At 35.1% G+C, this 18,535-nt stretch overlaps 1 protein-coding gene across 1 annotated transcript in view; it reads right to left on the bottom strand.

The window, feature by feature from the left end:
• The window catches only part of OCA2 (OCA2 melanosomal transmembrane protein), a 151,652-nt gene that overhangs the window by 65,445 nt on the left and 67,672 nt on the right, over nt 1–18,535 (bottom strand). Inside the window, exons 14-16 of the mRNA XM_026034261.1 lie at nt 15,090–15,222; nt 2,721–2,868; nt 1,059–1,116 (exon numbers count right to left, since the gene is read on the bottom strand). Coding sequence (XP_025890046.1) covers nt 1,059–1,116; nt 2,721–2,868; nt 15,090–15,222 — 339 coding nt within the window. The remainder of the gene's footprint in view (nt 1–1,058; nt 1,117–2,720; nt 2,869–15,089; nt 15,223–18,535) is intronic.

Genomic DNA, 18,535 nt, shown 5'->3' with positions numbered 1-18,535 from the left:
GGTTCTCTGAGGTTTCATAAACCTGGAAAAAATCATTCTTTGTTGCTGTCATGCTCTAAAAAGCTATAACCTTGCCTATATGTCAGACCTTTCATCTGTCCTCTGCCTCTTTCATGGATGAGCCAAACTCTGGCATCCCCATTCCCAGCTGCACACACCTCCCATGCAGACCCAGGCTCTTCTACATCTCTGCTCCAGTCTCACTTTCTCTGTCAACCCAGGGAATGACCTTCCCCCAACATGAATTCTTTTCATTTTTTCCAGTGTCTTCCACACAAATTAAAACTTTCTGAAATTACAATATAATCTCTATTCTTTAACAAAGCCATCTTTTTTTGCAAAGCAAGAGTAAAGGTATAATGTTTAATCCTGTTTTTGGTATAACACAGTGGACAGCTAAGTCCTGGTCAAGGACTTACGTTCCCAAAAACCAGCCCAAAAATAACAGGCTTGGATTCATTAGTGATGCTGGCGAGGTGCAGATTAGATGATGTTTAGACAGTTACATTTAGGTGAAATTAAACCCACTAGGGAGCAAGCATCTCATCAGACTCTGCTTCAGGATAAAGCCAGACAGTGCTAATGTGTGTGCAGTGAAGAAAGAGGGATTTACCTAAAAGCTTTATCCATACTTTAATAATAAACCAAGCATGTTCCAGACAGTGTAGTAAAACAAAGTTGATATTAAGCACATCAGTAGGAATGTATTGTATAGTTACACATCATGTATATAGATATATGTATACGCTGTCTAGACAGCATATTGACCTATTCCAAGTCCTTCCAGGCATGGACTAAAAATTGAAGAAAATACTGTTGAATCATTTAATGGTCTTCTAAACAATACAAAGATATTGCAACATAAGTATAAAACCTGATGGAAATTGTCACAGTGTTATTCAGCAACTTATTCCCACTGAGAAGCAAGCTGCTTACCTACCAGCTTTTCTTTTCCTTGTGGGAATTATTAAATTTGTATTGGATTCAGAGCACTCYCTGCACCCTCTATAAAGGTAAAGGTCTGCTTATATAGATACTGAGAACTGTCATCTACTTACTTTTTTCTGAAGTTCCTGAATATTTGTTTCCCAGTTTTTATCCTCTTGTGAAATTTGCCTGAAAGAAAAGGAGACCTGTTTTTTTTCCAGTGTAAAATTAGAGCTCTGCCAAGAGAACTGAATTAATCCCTCCCATCACAACTACATCACCTTTTTCCCTATATGCAGTAACTCATACCACCTAGGCCTTCTTGAGGCTCCTAGAAATAACACCATGAGAATTAATTTAGGACTGCACTTTTGTAACACTCTTGACTAATGTACAGGCCCTTCTGCTCACAGAAAGTCCCATAAGTTTGGAAGGAGCAAGTCTCCAGAGACAAGGGAGCCCTGCTGTAAGATCTGGCCATAAGCAGTACACAGTTCACTTAAGAATTGCAGAAGTTGATATGTGCCTTTTTACAGTAAAATAAGAGTCATATGAYAACAAGAAGTCAGAATACATATATTTTCCATTAGCACTTTGCAATAAAGTTTTTAAGATCTGAATATCTTTGCTGTATTGTTAGCAAAGTCRGCCCTCCAGAAAAAGTCAGCCCTCCAGCCTATGGGTTTGTGATTCAGGAGGCCTAGGCTAATGCTAACGGATTTTTATTTTCTGTACTGTGCTGGAGGAATCCTCTCTCTCAAAATCAAATACATGATTTTTATTTACACTTCAGAAGTCCCTTCCTTCTAAGGTCATAGTGTCTAGTAGCAAATTGTTATCTTGTTGAAAAGGGGGTTATTTTAGCAGACTCTTTTTCATCTTATAATACTGTCTGACTATTTCAGGTGCACAACCTCTTCAAAAGATCTATGTAAACAAAAACTACCTTACTACTGGAATATTTTAGAAATCAAATTTGTATGCCTTTGCTCATACTGCCTAATTAACATGTTTATTAATGAAAATGAATTATTTCAGCTTCATGTTAGATTGTAGTCAATTTCACTGTCAGCATATTTAGCACCTCAGACATCAAATTCCATAGAGCAATAGCTGGTTTTGCTGGAAGTAGGTTTAGCATTTTTGCTAGTCATAGTTTATAAAAACTCTGCTTTTCTATACATAAAAAGTTAATTATGGCTATACTCAGATTAACACTGAAGATTTGATTATGAAATAATTTTAAAATGCAGTAATTACTGATGGCATATTTTCCAAATACATCACTTCACTGAAAAACTCTTGAATTTTTCAGTAAAAAATATACAAATAATTTTACTAACATGAAGCCACTATTGCAAGGAAAAATCCAACAACATACCAAACTATTTTGAAAATAAAAACTATGTTGTATAATAAAATCTAGGTCATAGTGACATCAGTTTTGTCCTAAAATACTTCATGTTTTACTAAAGTGGAGGTTTGYCCTTCATGCCTGTACCAACACCCATGTGATCAAGAGATGGCTAAGAGCCTAGTGAAGAACCCACTGATGTTCATTTTCTGTTCTACTTAAAATAACAAGAAGTTAGCACTTGGCCTATTGAACAAAACAGAAATATCACTAGTGATTTTAGCRAAGCAGTGCTGCCATTCCTAGTTGCAGATTAAGCCCACCAAAATGGGGCTAGTCTTACAAAATGCACATCCTTGTAGATTGTCCATGTCCTGTCCCACAGCTCTGAGGTCTGCCTCGTGAGGACAGAGGTGGAGGGGAGCTGCCATTCACTCACCTGTGGAAGGTCCTGAGCTTCTTCCTCAGGAGGATCTCCAGGGTCAAGACCTTCTGCAACAGGAGGCATTTCACTGCYGTCTCTTCTCTGCTGGCAGGGTTAATACGCTGGGCAGTCAATCTCCAAACATAGATCTCATGTTTCAGTTCTGAGAAGAAGCAAAATTACTTAGCTTAAAGCAAGTAATGCTTGCATTACTTGCATGTACATGAAATCAGAGACTATAGAATATATGTARTATATTCTATGTAATGTATGTAATGTGTCCTGGACTCAAAGCTGTTAAAATGTTTAAAACTTGAATTTCCCCCAAAACAAGCCACTTAGGAGGCTGCTCTCACCCTTCCTTTAGCAGAGTTGAAGGGAATGCAAAACAAATAGAAACATTTTAGCATTTTAAATCTCAAGCTTAGTTTCCAAAGTACAAGGGCTGTCTTTGCTTGCAAATGGCTTCCATGACCTTTAATTCTAAAATCCTAGCACATCAGAAAATAAACTATCAAAATACATTATTCTGCTGCTAACATGATACTAGGTACTCTGTAATTATGAATTGAATTAGATCAAGTGCTATATTCAAAATGGAAAACATCCACATAAATGAAATTCAAGATATTTATGATTTAGAATATATACCATGATTTCTGTTGAGGTGGTCCTGTTCATCTGTGGTCACATAAATAATTTTCATAATGTAGGCTAAACAAAAATTTAACACTGTTATATGGAATATTGCTCAATAGCAAYTTAAAGGCTTCCAAAGAGGACTTGTTTCTTAGGCACTGAAAATATGCATAAACACAGCTACTATATTCTGCATGTCCACCAAAATGGCACTTGATGCTGTGCAAGTTTAACCACACTGATTAACACTTGAAGTCAGAGGATTTTCAGAATTTTGCTTTATTTTTTCCACTATTACCTAGGTCTCAAATAATGACTGAAAACTGTGTGTTGCTATTCAGGGAGGGCCTTAATTAGGCATACCAAAAAACCTTTGGATTTTCCAGGAAATTCCTTAAGAAATAAAAGCAGAATATTCATGCAGAATTTTCTGCACAAATGCTTCCTGATAAAGGTTTGCCTTTCTTGCTCTACCAAGAARACATTTCCTTACCTTTCTTTTCCCGCACAAATTACATATCATTGAAGGCAAAGAATTCCAATTTATGTTTTAATGATCTCTGTTCAAATGACAAGTCGAAAATGGATGTGGAATTCTTTGTGCCACATAAGAAAATTAGATATATTACTTATAAGATACACATTATATAACTATTGTTAAGAAATATTCTAACAGATTTCAACTTAGGCAGCAATATTAACATTTGATGCTATAAGGCCTTAGCAGTTCACAGTCCTGGTATCAAAAAGATTACTAAATAYACATTTTATTCTCCCTCCCTTTTTGAGTAAGCGTTTCCTGGTATGTTCCATGTTTTAAAGATCGACTCAACAGGGATTTAGGCTTGACAGAACTCAAATTTGCATGAAAAAAGTGGGAGTGTCTAGAAATGCCATTCCCTGCCTGCATAGCTGATACAAAAAAAATGTATCTGAAGGATCCATTCATTTTTTTGAGCAGCTCAGTTCTAGAAGTGAACAAAGAGCTTGCAAGATATTGCAGTGGCCATCTTTGCAGGGCAGCTGCAATGTAAGGCCACAAATGTAAGTCTACATCATCTAAAGCCCCACGACTATTCCAGGTTATTAAACGAAGTGTTCACGTAGTGCATTTATTTCAAAAAGGGATTCATACTTGAATTACTCCTTTTTTGATTTATTTGATGATTCTTGTTGGCAGCATAAACTGATACTACATTATAATATAGCATGCATAGATCTGGCWTATCAAAGGATCTGCTCAGCTTTGTGTGGGTTCTCTGTCTTGGTCATCACTAACCTATTCATCAACATTCGTGGCAACACCTAGTACATATCAAGAGTGATATCAGGAGTGATCTGCGATTCTCTTCCAGATCACGAATTAGAATAACGAACTTTAGGCCACAGATATGTTTTTCCTGCTTGTGGATTTTTTTTTTTCAGTTCTTTCCTCCCACACTTTATCCGGGATGGAAGGCGGAGAATTTGACTAGATAGGATCTATGTCACAGTCATGTTTTAAAACTCAGAAATGGCAGATTTTTGTTTCTTTAGCAGCATGAAAAGGTTAAAATTTAAGTCTCTGAAACAATGTAAATAATCATTTCTTAAAGAAGGTAGTGCCCACATATTTGCGTTCTCCTTCACCTCCACAGATAGTTGCTTCTGCTTCATCATGTCCACCCTGAAAGAGGTCTGAAATCATAAGCTGGGAAGTTACTCCTTACTATATAGTCCAGCAAGACTAACCACAGAAAAGCTGGAATGTGGCTTTCACACATATAATCTTCTGTTTCTCTTTATTTCAAACCTCAAGGAAGAAAAAAAAAAAAAAAAAAAAAAAAAAAAAAAAAAAAAAAAANAAAAAAAAAAAAAAAAAAAAAAAAGCTTTTTATTTGAAAAAGCCTCCTGAGCCTTTCATAGGGAAAGAAAAATTTCTATGGTCCTGTTTGCTGTCTTAGCCTGAAATAAAGAAATATAATCTTTTGTATTTAATTTAAGCAGGTGAAGTGGGGAAACCCCATTAGCAGGTGAGTGGTCCTTTTTGTTCTTCTCTTACATGCAACTTTCAAGTGAATAGGACTGTGACTTTGAATTTTTCTCTCATCATCAGTCCAAGAGAAACAGTATTTTACTGTCTTTTTTAGTGGCAAGCACTTGTGAAGCATAATAATACAGTTTGCTATTCTACTTACTGAAAGCCTGTCTTTGCTGCAATACCTTTTCTAACATCTGTTCATCCTGCCAGAGCTTTCCACTTCATCCTTTCCAGGAAAGATCCCACCAAGGCTTTTCATGATGGAAGAAAGTTAAATGTTTTATCATCTAAGGGAGATGTGGCTCCCTAGCAGGTATTCTCATAAAAAGACTCTTTATCTTCACTCCTTCAAAAAGCTATATCTAGCTCCTTTTTATCTACACCACAAACGAAATTGAAGAATCGAAAGCGGTGACTTGCAATGTACGTTCCTGTTCTGTATGTGAAGTGCTGTATGGGGCTAATCTACAGATCCAGCAAGGTCTACTTGATGCTTTTGGCCTTTTTCTAAAGGAGTGTATTAAAAATATATGTGCATTTTCATATGGTTTTGATCTTGCCTTTACATGCAGCAAGTACATGCTTGATTGTTCAAGAGTCATTAGTTTTGTAAACACCCAGAGAATGTGAACACTCAACCTGCTGTGGAATTGACTTCAGAGAAAATGTCCTTCGAAAATCTGAACAGTCGATAATGCATTTTATGCTACTAGTCATGTTGCTAATTTGTGACAAGGTTTTCTGACACCCCAGGAAGTTACTCTTTTCTGTTTCATGCACATTTCTACTGTAATGGCATTTATGGCATCAGGTGATATATATGTATTAGCAGTAGGTTGTTTTCAAAGACTCTTTACAAGACTCTTGAGGCCAGTGAGAATAGTGAATCTAGGCAAAGAGATTTAGACCTTTATCTGTACCTCCTATTTCAGGCTTGCAAATCCATTTAGGGTAGCAACCCTTAGAGTCTGGGAACTTTCGATATTTTATTAGCCTATTATGTTCACATTATGGATAAGGGTTTAATGCCTTGCCAGGTCTTATTGATCACTTTGACATTACAGCTAAAGCAATGTAAGGGTGAGCTGTGAGCGAAGGGGAAAGTCTCACATGCTACTTTATGTTCTCCATAAGTTCCTGTACCTCCTCTTACAGAATCTAGTGGTTACCAAAGGGTGAGCTGTTTGTGCTTGTTCGTCCAACAAAACACATTTTCTGCAGGTTTTCTGCAGCATTAGCTTTACAATGGATGAGCCTGCTAACCAATTTATCCTATGATTGCTAAAGTCAATGCTAATGGTCCCTGTAGCATGGGGGGACTGCACCTTTTGGTGGCACTTTATAATTAAAGCAGCTAAACTGGCTTTTAACTGCAATTATAGCAGCAGTAGCTGAAGTGATATAAGCAAGGTAAAGCATACTACAAAGTGATTTAGAAAGAGAGGAAATAGATGTAGCTCACAGAATTTAGACCATTAGATAATATTAAAATCACTTTGAACATGGTGCATTCATAAAACCCACAAGGCATTGCAGCCTAGCATTATTTTCTTCATAAACATAACTGCCTTCCTTTTTTTTTATTTTTTCCTTTACCAGAAAGTGAATTTCCAATAGGAAAATAATAATTTGAGGGTCAGCTCTAGCATCAAATATAGAAAAACAAACGTAAAAGACTTATGGTATTAGTCTGCTCTGATGCTGTCATTCATTTCATTCTGTAATAGAAAGCACAGAAAATTCTGAAATGAAGTCTTGGAACAATTGGTTTTAATTGAGTTTCAGCTAAACAGTTCAGTTGAGACATTTTAGAAAATATTTTCAGCATTTCAAAAAACATTGTGTTTTGTTCCAAAGGCATATTCTGTCTTCAATCTGATAACTAACAGTAAGAATGATTTTCATTTAGCGTAATCATACATTCCCTCCCACCCAACTGCCAGTAACAAAGAGCACAGCTTCAAAAACTGCATGTAATTAATTCCCAATCTCAGAATCTGAAGAGGCCAGTCTTATTAATTGAAGATACTCGGAAGAGCATGACCAACCTTGATGAGATGATAAAATTATCATAAGATGGCAATTTTTAACCTGCAAGTGCTCTAAATACATTAACTACCTTTTTTTTTGCAAGCAAGACAATTTTGCACTGATGGGCTGTGACTAAAAAAATGCAAAGAATGTTCCCAAAAATGTTTTTTTTACCACATGTTATTGTAGCTTAACTTTTTCCAGTAAAACGATTATTTTTCTTTGCTAACTTTTCAGAACAAAGATACTCCTGCCAAAACATTAGCTGAAGAGAGCCCCAAATTATAGCGTAATCCAGTAAAAATATCCATAGTTTTTAATAAATACATTTTAAGTGTCTGGTATTATGTAATTAATCTTCTCAGCATTATTAGAATGTAAGTAAATGTCATCTCTTTTAAAAGTACAGAAGCAAAGTCAGAAAGGTGAAGCTCAAGCATAGAAAGAATTAGTGTCATAGGATATTCCAGCTCAATGACCTATGTGTCTTTCCTGGCGGCTGCATCCCTCAAAAGGAAACAAGTGTGAGGAGTCTTAACTCCTTTGAGCAGTCTTTTTTACTGTCATATRGTGAGAGCTGAGCAGAAACATAATTGTTGCAGAGTCTTCAAAATTTCTGCAATAAAACGTGCCTTGCCTATTCCATCCTGTTCTTGCAAAGGAATGTGAGAAATCTGCATAATGCTGCATAAAGCAATGATGTCATGAATTTATTTAAATTTTTAAAGACAATTGATGCCTATTTGGTTATTGAGACACCAAATGCCATTCCAGGTGTCCTGAATGGGACCTCAGACAGTGTCACACACCTGCACCAGATACTCTGCGTTCATCACCTCCTTGAGGTTTTCTTCTGGACAAGCTGAGGAGTTATGCTCTTCAGAAAGTGTGAAAACAGCTAGTATCTTTATCCTTAAAAAAAAAATTGGAATTTTTGCTCACTTTGTTTGGGGGTTTCCCATGTACTCCCACAACTGTGGGAGGGGTGAGGAATGAGGAATATTAGCAAACATCACAACTCCACCACTGCATGTTAGAAAGGAGTATTTAATAAATGTGATGGCCAGTAACATGACATTAGGAGTAAACTGTAAATACATAAATAAGGTTAGATATATCCTAGAAAATTTCAAGAAAACTGATAAACTCATTGATGATTGCATTGTTCTCCAAATGATTTCTTCTTAAAGAAAGGTGGATTCTCGGGTGATAAATGTTCGGTTCTCCTCTCTGGATAAATCACAGCCTCAAGGTTATTTCAACCCATGATCTTACTCTCTTTTGTCAGTRCCTATGAAGAATAATGACTTTGATGACTAAAAAAAAGGTAGATGTTTTACTGTCTTTCCCATTCTTTAAAAGCAGGAATATATTTTGGGAATATATTTAGGCTTCTTTTGTGCTCATTACCACTTGTCTAAAGTTATAACAATACTCTGTTCTGTTACACAGAAAATAGCATAGGGTGAATAAACAAGTATTTTTGAAAAATTCACTTAGCTAAAATCCCAGTGTTGTCTGTTTCAAAAAAAAAATCAAGTTTGAAATGTATCAAAAGAATTTCACTTTACTGTCTATTAAGAAGCTGCAACTCAGACTGCCACACTTGCCAATCGGAATCAAGTTAGCCAATGTACTCCATTAAAGTACAACAGTCTCACCATTATCAAGTCTCTATTAAACTCACTGTGATCTGCTCAAAAGTGAATAGACACATTCCAAAAGTAAAACATTATGCATGAAACTAAATAACATTGAAGGTCATTTCAACACAGAAAAAAATAAATAAAGAAAAAAGGAATGTGCACATTTAAAGTAAATGTTTAAAGACAGTATTGCCAAAGTCCTGTTAAGAAAGTCATGAATGGATCCAGCCTCAACAGGATATCAGTTTTAAACAAAGAAAAAAAAAACTAAAATCCACAWAGAATAAAATGAAGAGCTAGATACTGATACAATTTCATAGGTATCCTATGTTTTGCCAGTCAGTTTTAATGTGCAAATGGTCACCAAAGAAATCAACTCATTTGCTTAAAAAAATGGCTCAAGCAAGTGAAAATTCTGCCAAGGATACAGGTCTTTAAAAAAAATGCAATAAGAGCTGCTTGTAGCAACCAGATACAGAACATGTTTTACATTAAGTTAAATTGCTGCCTTAAGGTCTGCCTTAGCAGAAAGGTGTTATGAGCTTTAGACCCAAAGTAAAATTTTTGCCAAAGCATCACCAAAAACTGTGAATGAAAAGGTCCAGGTACTGTTGACCAAYATATTCCACAGATTTGGTATGCACAAAAAAATCCAGGCATGCAAATGCTGTAAAAGAAACAGAAGCTATCAGTTCCTAAGATTTTAGCTTGCATCTGATTTTTCTGTAATGATTCTCTCCCTGAAAAATGTATATAATAAAACTGTAAAGTACTGCTGTATTGATTCAAAATGGCACTATATTATGTTTTCTGTCTGCACAGAGCAACTRAAGTAATTTTACTTCCTCCTTCTTGTGATGACTACATTATCAGTGTGTTAAGTATAATAATATACATCTGATATATTTCCCTTGTTCTGCAATTTCAGAATACTCTTTTTATCATCTGAAAACAAGAAAGGACAGATCAACATTTTCCTCTTTCCAAGGAATAATTTATCAGATCTAACACAGAACAGAGAACACATACAAAGACTTCAATCATAGAATCATCAATCTTGAATCTATGTAAAGCAAATTATTATACTTATTTTTTTAAGTCATAAGTATTACAAAAAGAGATATTGAAGGTACAAAAAAGAAAGCAAACAATTTTCTGACATTTTAAAATGTAAAATCATGATTCTGGTAGATCCTAAAATGACACTCAAAAAGGAATACAGCACACCACAGGAATAATAATACTACCTGGTACCCGAAACGGAAATTCTTAGAATTGTTTAAAATAAAAGATAACAAGTCACAGAAACATATGAACTTAGATCCTAAAATAATTTGTAAGAAAGCTAAATCCTCTAGCGTACTGTACACCACAATAGGACTATTCAATATTAACTACTCATTGTTCACATGTACAAGCTATATTACAGAGAAGCTATATTACAGTGAAGTAAAAAAAAAATCCTATCTCACATAGTTCAAGATTTAAAAATATTTCCTGTGCACTGCGAAGAGAAAGGGAGAAAGTCTTTGCACTCTTCTATAATGTTGGCCCTTTGTTCTTATAGCATCCATTTTTCTGTAGAGGAAAGCTTTGTTTCTTCAATACCCCTTTATATATATATATATATATATAAATATATATAATATATATAAAAAATTGTTTTCTTATTACTATATTAAATTGAATATAATTTCTCCATCTTTAAATAATACGCATTATAAATATACAAAGGGGGGGAATGATTCTTAGGAAATAATTCCAAATTGGCTCCTTATGACCAAGGAGGTTTAGTCCTTCTTATTGGTAACTTCAGGGCGATAAAAAGGGAGTCTACACAGAAACCACAAGAGCCAAGAGGAGTGGCTTGGAGGGAGACAGCTGAGGGTATCTGGGCAACATTCATGAAAGTTGTGTTGGGTAAAGAGACCCAACAGACCAAAACAGAAATTGCAACATTTTTAATAGTTTCTAAAGACACAGACACAGAGGTAAATAAACTAACTGAGATGAATGAAAGCTTGAAAGGAAAGGGTTAAAGTACAGGAAAATTCATGTGGTTCTTCTTTGAGTTTGTATACCGTACTTCATTTCACTAGGGACATGAATACTCTTGCTTTCCACTGATAAAGCTATCTTTTTTAAGGGAACTCAGTCTCCTTTCTGGTCAGAATTCTGAAGTGATTGACTGTACCCCTCACTGCAATGGCAGAGTATACCCTGAAGATTCCCAACTGCAGGCAGTTGTAGTCTGCAGCCCCACATTATGTCATTTATCAACTGAAAGTGACACTTCACAAAGTCCTCAAAATTCTTCCTTCACTCTTCAAAGGCATTTGTATTTCTTTCATGGTTGTGTTTTTCAGATTAATTTCTCTTTTACGTTATGCCTACTGCAAGTAAAAATTAGTGCTGTGGGGTGGAGGCTGATTTTTTTCTACTGGACAGCTGTTAAAACTCAGTTCAAAAATCAACAAATTAAAGACACTGGTAACACACTATTGATAATCTTCCAATATATCATCAGAATAATAGTATCATCTCCTAATATTAGCTCTTACAGATTACTAGAAATTTATGTAGCCCAAAACAACAGTGAAAATTTATCAGACCAGTTAATTCTCACTTGACCTAAAAAGACTTTCTTAATTGGGGGGGACAGCCTTGGGGAAGGTAAATATTTAATCATTAAAACAGCTGCTTCAAAAAATAAATATTTCAAGTTATCACAGAATCATGGCAATTAGAGAGGGAAGGACCCTTGCACATTCTGCTTCTTTTGGAAATCCAAATTACTAAAGCCACCTTCAAATACAATCTATGTTTATCCCTTTCTCTTCCTATATCACAGAAGATTTCAATAGACAAAGTAGTGCTTTAGCTTTTGATTTAATTGAACAGCTTCTCAGATGATTATCGTCTCAGCTATGGAGGAGCTGATGATTATGAGAAAGAGCACATGGTATGCTGATTATAAGCCTACTGTATCTAAACATACAGTGTTGTAAGTACCACTGATTAGCAGGAGATGAATTGAGGCAAATATGCTAGCTTCTTAAAAGTGTGCAATGTTTCACTAGCAAAAATATTATGTCAATGAATAAATTGCACTATGTGAGTTAATCCAAAAGTGATTATGCACATTTTCTTAAAAATCAAAAACATGCTTTAAAAGTGATAAAATACAGAAACAAGTAATAGTTCTTTTTAAAAAAGCATATTCACAAAATCATGCTATTATGTTATCAGCAAAAATGGTCAGACTTGGCCAAATTAGCTTTCTGGCTGTGTAGATATTTCTTATCTGAGGACACCTTGCAAGCTGGCACTTTTAAAGATAATTTAAGTATATAATTTCAGTTATTCATGAAGATTTTCATGAAGCTRTGCTCTTTATTAGAAAATAAGTAATGAATAAAAACTAATTCTTTTCAAAGAAGAAAGTTGGAAAGTTACAAAAAATACTGAATAAAAAAGATTTTATTCATATACTTCCAGACAAAAAAAAAAGTAATATTTTTTAATAATGATGCATACATTTTATCTGGGAGGATGCAAGAGTTCATAACTAGCAAGAAGATATTCTTTTCCTAGCGACAGTCTCTTCCACAAAAGATTCTTGCACACTCCATAGAACAGATAGGAACTTGCTCCATATTTAGCATTTTGATATAGAAGAGAAGGAGCGATTGAAACATGAGTCGGGTGTTTACTTATTCAGATAATGGATTTTGGGACAGCTCAGGAGTGGATAATATTTATCTCATACCATTTTTGTCTCTCTTTTGATAGTAACTTTGACCAGACAAGTAGAAGTAGATCACTCACTCACATAGTGGTCATACATAGTTTTTTCATGGATATTTACTTCAGATCTGGATGCCTTCCCATGAGGCAAAACTTATCATTAGTTGTTTCAAGACAAGAAATTTGAGGCATATTCATTCCTTTCTGCATATTAACACTTGCAGTTTTCAATGAGGAACCCCTTTTCTCTAAATGCATTTGCGGCACCCATGATAACCATCTATTTCAATGAATACAGATGTAGTACAGAGGTAAGCCAGAAGAGTCCTGTCTCTTTGCCTAGTGTAAAGTAAAGCCTTTCATCTCTTTCACGTAAAACTACCTTGTGAAAGGATTTATTTACCAAGTCAGGATGATTTGTTGCATTATCTTCCCTGCTACAATAAAACTGGGTAAGAAGATCCTTGATGGCCTTTCTGAAAATATTATTTTGCACTGTCATAGTAAAATATTTTAGCATTTGGAGGGTTGAGTCTATTGCTTTTTCCTCCTGTTCTTAGGATCAGATGCCTAAGGGTGCAGAAAGTCTTATCACTTTAACAGAGGCATAACAATGCAAATGTTCATCTTCTGCATATAGAAGGAAAATTCTCCTTAATTTTATTAGAAAATATCTAGGCAATATCACCTCTAGAATACATCAAAAAATCTTTGATTGTTGAGAAGGATTTTGGCCCACTAGGGTTGTGACAGATAAATCAGCAGAGTTCACCTTCTAGGGAATGGACATCAACATTCCTCAAAACCAGGTGTCTGCACAAGAGCCAACTTCCTCAAAAGCAGACWCTCCATCTGACCTTCCTTAAAAATAGGGTTCAAATACAGATGATACTCATCTTGCCCAAATTAGGTGCCTACCATGAAGAACCTCTATCTAGTTAGTCCCTCTACAGCTAAAAATAAGAATTCGGGTATGATATATCTGAATTAAGCTGAGCTATAGGCAGCTACAGAAGGCATTAAAGGGGCCTTTCTCCCCTACTGCAGTAAGAACATCTGCAAAGATCTGGTGAGGAGCCAGATACTGGCAGACCACATGGTTGCAGTTCCAGAATGTGCTCTCTATACCCCGACCAAATTCCTATCAAGGCCAGACATGCATAGTCTATTTTGTCAACAATGAATGGCTGCTTTCTGTGAATGACTTATTTTTGCCCCTAGATATTCTATTTAAAAAAAAAAAAAAAAGGAAAAGAAAAATTAAACAAAGAGGTTCTCATGGAGGTGACTTTTATATCAAAGCTGTCATCCCCCTATTAAACAAACCCCATGCACGTAGGTTCAGAGATGTCATACAGAAACATCTGGTTCATGGTCAGTGAAACCGAACTTCCAGTGGCCAAAAATGAACAACCTTCATTCCTGGGGAAGGAACAGTTTTACTTAGCTCATCGTACAAAGACTGCTACAAAATCAAATAAAATATGTCATACTTTGTGAACAGTTTCTTACCTCATAAGGTGTTTGTGGATATTTTGGGTTATTATTGAGTGTCACCAGTGAAATAGAAGCCTGTCAATGATGAAAGTTTCAAAACCTCTGAATAGAAACATATGGAAGTGCYAAGACAGAAGGGACCCACATACTTAACAGGGGCCAAAGGAAAGGCCAAAGGAAACAGCTTCTAAGAACTACTGAGGTGAGCAAGCTRAGAGAGAAATAGAATAGCTTGAATCTAACTGAATCATAGAAATTATATGCCAGAGAGAGTGGGAAGAATCACAAAGGCAAGCTGGAAAGAACTTCAAAAGTTCTTCTCTTGAAGAAATTTGTGTCACTGACTAAAGCCATTGAAAAAATTTCTGAGAAAAACAGTGGTTAGGGGATGCATTACTGTACTACACATGCCATGACAACCTGAAAAGCTTGAGATATTTCTAAAGCTAGGCAGTGGACTTAGTGCCTTGACCAGATGTTAACTACTGCAATATAATATATCTTGGGGTTTGAAAATATATCTATTATGGATGCAAAATATCCCAATAAATAGTGTAGAGYTTTTAATAATCTCCATCAACCACACATTTTAAAAAGCAAAAAATCAATTTCTAATAGTTATAAAAAAATTCATGGTTAAAAATCAACTCCAAATTACTCTTACAAAATAAATATTGAGAGATTCAATGGGAGCGGATTTTTCCATCTGAGGACAACATTATATATAGACAATATTTAGTTATTTAGTTATTTAGCATGTTCAACTTAGTGTTTAGAAAAACGTTTTCATGTTTACCAACTCACCAACAATTTCACTTGGTTCCTTATTGTAAAGTTTTTTGTTCCAGTAAAGAAGTCTTAGAAAAGGAAAGGAGACCAGAAGAACAAGGCAAATGCCAACAAACATATGCCCTGTGAAGGCTGCGAAGTCCAAACCCTGAAATAAAAATGAAAACCTACCTTAAAAATCAATTATTTTTCTATGTTACCTACAGGGAAAAGCAGTCAACTATGCATACTTTACCTATAAATAATAAATATAAAGCAATAACATAAATTCCAAGTACAGCATATACTATAATTTGTCCATTTCAGGGAGACCAAACACATTTTAGTTTAATTCAGAGTACGCAAAAAATAGCATTGTGATTTATTCTGAAACATATTTAATATTCCTGAAACATAAAGGAAAACAGAGACATTAAAGCTCTAAGATGATTTTAATCACTAAGATGATTTTAAATTATTTTAAAATCACTTCAAACCACAGCAATAGTTAAATCCTTGCAACCAGCTTTTATTTTAAACTGTCAACATGTTATTTACATCAATTCTGTCAGAACCAGCATTTTTTTCTAAATTCTCTAMTATTCTTCTACAACAAAAATATTTTATATGAATAATATACACTACTTTTTTGCTATTTAAGGATGAACATCTTTAGAAATGTTTACATCTCTCTCTTTAGAAAGATGCTACTATGTAAAGATGAACACATTTCTTTACACTTTGCATAAGGTAAGTCTTTAGTGGAGTGGTTCTCAAAAACGTTAAGTGGATTATATGGAAAAAAATATTGTTTTTAATAATAAGAATAAACAGTGACAACCTGACCTTACTTTGAAGTTAGCAATGCTTCGAGCAGGAGATTGGAGTAGATGATCTTCAGCTCGACTGGACGATCTCTCAGCTAAATTATTCCATATTCCTTATCACATATACTGCAGTGTATCAAGGTTAGTGGGATTTTCTGAAGTAGTCTGTTTTTCATAAAAGTCAAGGGAAATCAAGACTAGGGTACTCAAGGAGTTATGATATATGCTCTCATCAGAGGATCTCTGAACTGATGATCCCTACACTGAAGCTCTCAYGCTTGGAAAAAGCCATGAGCAGAGCATTGGTTAGCTTGGGTTGTCCAAACTGAATTCCTAAAGCTTCCACTGACTTCTCAAGGCCCTAAAATAACATAGGGCCTCTCTGTAACTCTTCTATATTGTAAAATTATCTATCTTTTACTCAATATTTGAGTGCCATCTGTAGGTATGAGGGGCAGTAGAAGGACCTCTCCACCACCCTCCCTTTCAGCAACAGCTGCTACTTACTTTCTGTGTGTTAATACTACTGGGGACTTACTGCCTGAAATACATGTGTTCTTCTACATTGTTTTCCACTAAAATAATTGATGTGGAACTGTTCCAGCTGAAATGTCTCTGATTCAAAAGAGGAAAAAAAAATGCTTCTCTGTAGCATTTTAGGGCATAATAAAAAAACACATGTGACACAAGACATTGATTAGAGTCATAAAGAACACTCATAACCAGATCTCGTGTTCGTTGAAAAAAAAAATCCATAGGTTGATAACCAGCACAATTACATAGATCTCAAGCAGAAATATGCAGTACTGGGATTAAAATTAAAATACAGCTTTCTGCTATACGGGCTAAAGAAAATCATACCAASTTGCTATTTAACTGTCCCCTGCTCTCCAGCCACTGAAAGTTGAAATTTTGCTTACCTGTTCATTTACTGATTTTTAATTGTCATCAAGATATTGCATAATTTTTATGGATTACAAAAAAAAAAGTCTTTACGGATTCCAATAATCTTATTTTAATATATAAGGGAAAAACATGATATGATAAAAGAAAATAATATACTTTTGTTCATTTTGTCTATGTTTTGTTGTTTTGTCAGCCAAACATCTGACATCTCTGCAGAGCAGACTACACAGATTGGTATTATAAATGCTCACAAAAATTGGTCTTCTTAAGTACTAGAGGCATCAGGACATGATTCAGACCTATACTAGATACTTCTGTGGAGGACAAAATCAGCATTCATAAACAAGGAAATTTATGAATAGCCATGAAAGAAAAAGAAATACAAAAAGTCAAAGTTTGTAAGATCTGCAGACAAAATAAAGTGTGTATCACCTTTACAGATTTGTTTAATTGCAGACATTTAATGTGGACATTTAGTCTAATTTATGTACAGACTACATTTAAGCTTACAGCAAGAGAGTGAGAGAGAGAGGGAGGAACAGGAAGAAGCAAGAATCCTGAAAACTAAAGTGAACTGGTCTTTGCTTGGAAGTGACTATGGTATTGAAATGTGCTGTTAAACAGTTCTAGAAGCAGAAGAAATAAGCATTTAATTTCCTCTGGCCTCTAAAATGATCTGAAGAGAGCTAGAAAGCTGAAAGGAATTGAGCTACAAAAACAGCGAAGAAATATAGTCAAAAAACAAGGCCAAATTATGACTGGAAAATAAAGTCATTAGAGTTGGTCAGAATATACTCAACCCCTATTTACCAGAATGAGGAAAATTACTTTTGCATCCCATCCAGCCTTAAAAAGTAAAATACACACAAAATTTTTGTAGGTTGACAGCAATATACTCTTGTCAAAATAAAATAATAAGCCAGTTATCAGGCAGCAATTCTCTGTAGAGATATTCAGACATAAAACTAATTGCTATGCAGGAAACAAAAAAGAGAAAAAGGAAGCTGAAGAATCACTTGAGACTCTAGAGCTTAAGATTTTAACATCCACTTCATACATTAATAGAACATAAACTTCAGGAAGTGGCTTATGGCAAACAAGTGCAGATATACAAAAATGCCGGTACCTAAATTTTGAATATCACACCAATTTTGAAGAGGAACAATGTCTCTTTGTTATTGAAGTGTTACAATGCCCACACTTTTCAAACAAAAATATAGCACCAGCAATGTGCTGCTTGAAACMCACAAAACTGATTCCTCCATGCAAAGGAAAATCACATCAATCAGAGAGACAAACTAAAATGCAGAGGTTAGTAAGGAAGTATTTAAATGGAGATGAAGATCACAGTCCTCTTAACAAGGATGCTTAAGCTTCATGGCATTAGAGTTGACTTAGGTGGTGAGTCTTAAGAGCGATTTGTGGACAATGGCACAAGAGRAAATAATGTCTACTTCATTTCTGACATCCGAATCCAGGAGCTTATTCAAACCTTTCAAAGAGTGTAACTAACTGGGCTGAGATTCAGGAACTTGTTAAACTTCATAATACCATCTCCTTGATCTTTCTTATTTCTGCAATCCCTTATCTTTCTTATTTTTGACGTTTTGACAAGAAAACAAGCTACAATGCTGCACTTGCAGAGCATCTTCCCAATTCTCCTGAAATAAATCATTTTTTAACACAGAGTGTGCTTATTTGAGAAAGGACTTGTATGATAGCTTTGGCTCTGATATTGAAAGGCTGGAT

This window comes from Nothoprocta perdicaria, unplaced genomic scaffold, assembly GCF_003342845.1.
Source record: "Nothoprocta perdicaria isolate Ctin4 unplaced genomic scaffold, notPer1 scaffold_140, whole genome shotgun sequence".
In the NCBI taxonomy this organism is placed as follows: Eukaryota; Metazoa; Chordata; class Aves; order Tinamiformes; family Tinamidae; genus Nothoprocta; species Nothoprocta perdicaria.
This window is presented reverse-complemented; position numbering and strand designations above follow the sequence as displayed.